Source organism: Perkinsus marinus (assembly GCF_000006405.1).
Source record: "Perkinsus marinus ATCC 50983 genomic scaffold scf_1104296971434, whole genome shotgun sequence".
NCBI classification, from domain to species: domain Eukaryota; phylum Perkinsozoa; order Perkinsida; family Perkinsidae; genus Perkinsus; species Perkinsus marinus.
The window spans coordinates 206,036-210,672 of NW_003202100.1; the positions used below are offsets into that span (position 1 = coordinate 206,036).

The window sequence follows — 4,637 nt, forward strand, 5'->3', positions numbered from 1 at the left end:
GTCAAGGAAGAGGATATTGCTCGTGGCACTTTGTACCCCTGTCTCACTCGTATTCGCGAACTCTCGCACGACATTGCGGTGGCGTGTATCAAGGAAGCCTTTGATCTCGGCATTGCTTGCATTGAGTAAGTTTACCGCTTCTCTTCTCTTTGATTTCCCTGTTTAGGCGTCCGGCCGATCTTGACAAGTTGGTGTGGGACCATATGTGGAAGCCCGAATACGCCCATACCGAGCTCGACCCGACGGTATTCGCCTTCTCTGGTCAAGGCTCAGGTAGCTGTCAGAGCAGGAATAGGCTGAATGTTGGTACTACACAGAGCAAGGCTTTCTCCTTCACTGATATGGAGCGTATTAACCCCAGTCAGTTTATGTAGACATTTTCAGTGACGATTTGATGTTTAACAGGACGTTCTTCTGTTACACTCTGCTGATCGAACTCGGGCTTCAGTCGCTTTGGTGGCCTCAATAGTGGTGTTGTTGCATTCATGGTCATCTCGCAACCTCACGATTAGATCTTATGGAGGCTTCCCTTCTACCGACTGGTAGCCACACGACAACTTCTCTTTGCCGTTCGTTGCTGCCTATTCGGCGGCGACTGGGAACTTTTGATTTTATTGGTATTTTTTCAAGCAAATTTTACTGATAGTAGTCTGGTGATGTGTGTCAACTTTATTGCTTTTGCAATGTGATTTGTTGTTGAGTGTGTCAATTAGCGTCGGGATGAAATGACATCATCTGCTTTGTAGATGGTCAGTGATAGAGCTGCAAGGCTACTTTCCATGCCCGCCTACTGTCTCGCTCTAGCGGAGCTATACCATCGGCTTAGTGTCTCGCTATAGGTTCACTGTCGGAGTAAACCTTATCGAAGGAGTCGTACACTGTGTCATCGATTCATCTGGATTCCTCGATAGGACCTAGCTCAAGATCTTTTATACTTACAGACTAACAGTATTCACTAGCTTTCTCATGCCACTGCTATTTGGACCGTGGGGTAACTCAGATAAGGTGGGTTCAAGCAACGTCGCGTCAGTCCCAGGGCGCCCTGATGGCCTCTTTCTCCTCGGTCTACTGGACGATCTCGTTGAAGATGCCATGTGGCAACCCAAGTACAGTCATGTCGAGCTGGGCCCGTCAATGACGGCTCATTCGAGTGGTGGAGCTACAGCTCCTCGCGAGGCTGGCGGCCCTGACAAGCAGAGATTGGCGGCCTCCTTCGGTGAGGGCACGTCTTTCTCTCTCTTTGTTGATGTCGAAAGGGTTAACTCCAACAGACTCTTATCTTTCTGAATGTAGTACCACACCATGAGAACTTTCTACCATGCTTATCATCAGCTGATTGAATTACCAACATTTCACCGACTTTTATCTCCATTATACGTTTCGAGTTGAAGTCACACACAGTGCCCGTCCCCATCGCCGCATATCAGTGGTTGCCATCATGACTATGTACGAGGCATCAGCTTCATGTCCCGTGGTCATCGACTGTGGGTCCAGCCAGACCCGGGCAGGCATGGCGGTCACTGGACGTCACATTAGGCCGGCAGTAGAGATACCAAGTAGTGATGGGCAATACTGTGAAGATGTGTGTCAGTTCTTTATTGAGAACTGCTAGCAGACTCGGTCATCGGGGGTGCTACGTGGGTGGTCAGGTGTAGTTGGTCGAAGGCGTACCAACGTCCCCCCTAGGAACTGCTGGTCCCAAGTCGATGGCTTCTTGGACTCTGGTCATCCACCCTCTTTTGGGTCTGATGCTGTAGTATCGGAATTTTTCACCCGGCTATCATCGTCCGTCTAGGTTACTCTAGTTCTAAGAGGAGAGCCGGTCCGGCTCACCTATCCTGTCAATGAAGGTGTTTACTCCGACATGGAAAGTGTTGGGAGTCTACTGGAGTATGTCTACCAGGAGTGCCTCAAAGTGAGCGCTGCAGAGCTCTCGACTCCCCCAGAATTTCTAACTGCATTTCCCGTCGCATCGCTGTTCTCTCACTCGACTGCATTAGGTTGATCCTAGAGAGCATCCGTTACTTCTGACTGAGCCAGTCTACAATCCGGCATCGACTCGAGAGAGGGCAGTAGGTGTTCGAGCTGCCTGTCACTACTGACCGTATCAAACATTCAGACTGAGATGCTCTTCGAAGAGTTGGGGATACCGAGTCTGAATATCTCAGTGAAGGAAGTGGCGGCCCTCGTCGGAACGGGTGAGTGGGCGAGTCTATAATGAGAGACAAGCCTTCCTCAGGCTGGCAAGATGGTATTGTAGTCGACGCTGGTGAGGCCATGACCAGCGTCGTGCCCATTTCTCACGGGTAGCTCGCGAGGGTCTATCGAGGACCCTATAGCCTTGAGTAGATGCGTCGTTACTAGTGGCATTCGTAAGCTCTACCTAGGGGGAGCAGACCTAGACGTCCAGCTGGCTGAGCGCCTCGCCAGACGTGCTGACCATATCCGACTAACGTCGACAAAGGACCGTCTCACAGTAGGGCTTAGTCCAGGGTTCCGACGTCGCAAAGGTGATGTTAGTTGAGACAGTTGAAGGAGAGTATGTGTTATTGCCGGCCTGGCTGGCATGATACGGATGACGACTTCGACGAGAATGGCTACTGTGCTGGTGGGGAGGACTCCCACATTACTCTGCCAGATGGCACCACCGTCGACATGGCGGACGATAAGTGGAAGGTCCCGAAAGCTCGGGATCAACAGTCGTAGTGTCATGAGGCACCGATCAGGTTCCTGAGTCGCTCTTCCACCCACATCTGTTGGGTATAGAAGGGAGCGGTATAGGGGATATGGTGGTCGAGTCTATCGAGGACTGTCCTATTGATGACAAGTTGAAGCTTTACAAGAAGATTATGCTCGCCGGTGAGCACGTCTAGTTGTCGTTCGAGTCGATCCTGAGATGTTCCCCAGGTGGAACTTCACAATTTCCTGGCTTCGCGGATCGGCTCCGGTCAGAAGTAGAACATTCAGTGAAGTACTCGCGGACTGCAACGTCGGGACGCAGTCATAATAGAAACCCTCAAGTCCGCCACTGTCCGATTAAACTCTCATCTTGTCTATGACGTCTCCAGGTTCACGTAGAGAGAGCCCATCGGCATCCCGAATGGGCGGCATGGATCGGTGGGAGCGCCTTCGCGTCACTGAAGGACAGTTTCGAGGATCGATGGCTCTCCCGTGAAGAGTGGGCATTGTTGTTGTTCTTCTCCTTGTTGTTGTTGTTGTTGTTGTTGTTGTTCTTGTTGTTGTTGTTGTTGCTGTTCAATTCTTGATGTTGGTGTTTCTCCACTCTTGTTGTTGTGCGCTTAGATACGAAGAATATGGTCCCGACTTGATAAACTCTAAAGTACAGATATCTTTCATGCCTCACCAGCAGCAACAGTAGCAGTGAGCCTGACAATGCAGTTATCATCTTATTTGATTCGTTTGCTGCTAGAAGTACATTAACGCCACATTTTTATACTATTAGTACTATAGCAAAATCCCCATGCTGCAACCAACTTGGGTTTGTTCACAGCTTCGGAGTATAATTACCAAATGCCTGAGACCAGCACAATGATCTTCCATCGGTGTCAGCAGTCCTCTTGAGTTCTCACACGAGCCGCATACCATGTCCTGGGAGCAACCTCTGTTGCCATCGCAGTTACCGTGCTTTCGAAACATGCCTTCGACCCATCTAGGTCGAGTACTAGGGCTGATCCTTCGGCTCGTGGGTTTTCAATGTTGTCAGTCTTGTGGGGTAGGTTGTTCACGGCTGCCCTGGTCTCGGCAGTCCTCATTGGAATCAAGGAAGAATCATTCAGAAGAATGACGTCTAGCTTCTATGGAGTGTATTCACTATCAGCATGTGCTCGGCTTTCATGAGTTGTTCCTGTGGGCCTTCGACTGGCACCCAGTCGAACCCCCTCAACAGGCGCGGAAGGCGAGCTCTTTGATGGTGGCCAGTCCTGTTCACTATGACTCATGAACATGCATTCCGTGATTGAATAAGCCGTTGTTCTACCTACGTACATGCCTTGAGATTCGCCTCAGTATTGTCATGGCGGACTCTGGGATATCTCAGTACATCAATCCAGCAGAGTCGCAGTGTCAGTTAATTCATCTAAGAAACTGTGGATGATAACACTATGACCACTCAATGACCACTCCTGTGGTCTTTGGTTGAAACTGACATTTCTACACTAACGAGGTATAAGCATGAGTCCATCAAGCATAGTTGGGATGATACTACTCAACATTCTCCCAAAACACATCCGAGACCATCACCTGGTTCATGTTACATCGAACTTTACACGATGGTTATTGAAATATTCAACTCCTGACTGCGTGGATAGGGTGGTCCTGAAGTCGCGCGAGTTGTAATTTCGTGAGCATCCGGATACTAGGTTGACTCTCGCGAAGCATATCGGCAATGTGGCCCTCCGTCAATGTGGAGCGGTGATGGGGAAGAAGCAAGGTCTCTCTGATAGTGTGTTCGTGGAAATTTATAGGAAGATTGTCCTTGCTATCATCCTCCACGCACATGAGGTCTGGGGTAAAGTGATCGCGAGTAAAAGTGTTAGAGATGATATTGACCTCGTCGGCTCGGGCTTCTTGAGGAAAGCTCTCAGAGTGAGAAGTACGCCTCGGGCGTTACTCTATAT

General features: G+C 49.8%; 4 protein-coding genes across 4 annotated transcripts in view; all 4 read left to right on the forward strand.

Moving 5' to 3' along the window:
- Pmar_PMAR010935 (rab2, putative) overlaps nt 1-374 on the forward strand; it is a gene marked incomplete at both ends in the record, with an annotated part of 1,184 nt that extends 810 nt beyond the window's left edge. The window contains 2 exons of the mRNA XM_002766908.1: nt 1-125; nt 167-374. Of these exons, the coding sequence (XP_002766954.1) occupies nt 1-125; nt 167-374 (333 nt within the window). The remainder of the gene's footprint in view (nt 126-166) is intronic.
- Nucleotides 375-966: 592 nt separating this feature from the next.
- Nucleotides 967-1,287, forward strand: Pmar_PMAR010936 (hypothetical protein; the record flags this gene model as incomplete). The annotated part of the gene is made up of 1 exon (XM_002766909.1): nt 967-1,287. The coding sequence occupies one exon, from the start codon at nt 967-969 to the stop codon at nt 1,285-1,287; it is 321 nt and encodes a 106-aa protein (XP_002766955.1).
- Nucleotides 1,288-1,438: 151 nt separating this feature from the next.
- On the forward strand, nt 1,439-2,873 carry Pmar_PMAR010937 (actin, putative; the record flags this gene model as incomplete). The annotated part of the gene is made up of 9 exons (XM_002766910.1): nt 1,439-1,556; nt 1,650-1,753; nt 1,796-1,915; nt 2,001-2,072; nt 2,120-2,188; nt 2,230-2,306; nt 2,350-2,476; nt 2,521-2,676; nt 2,727-2,873. 9 exons carry the CDS (start codon nt 1,439-1,441, stop codon nt 2,871-2,873), a joined length of 990 nt encoding a protein of 329 aa, XP_002766956.1.
- A 1,561-nt stretch (nt 2,874-4,434) lies between these two features.
- Pmar_PMAR010938 (malic enzyme, putative) overlaps nt 4,435-4,637 on the forward strand; it is a gene marked incomplete at both ends in the record, with an annotated part of 2,225 nt that continues 2,022 nt past the window's right edge. Inside the window, one exon of the mRNA XM_002766911.1 lies at nt 4,435-4,605. Within this exon, the coding sequence (XP_002766957.1) occupies nt 4,435-4,605 (171 nt within the window). The remainder of the gene's footprint in view (nt 4,606-4,637) is intronic.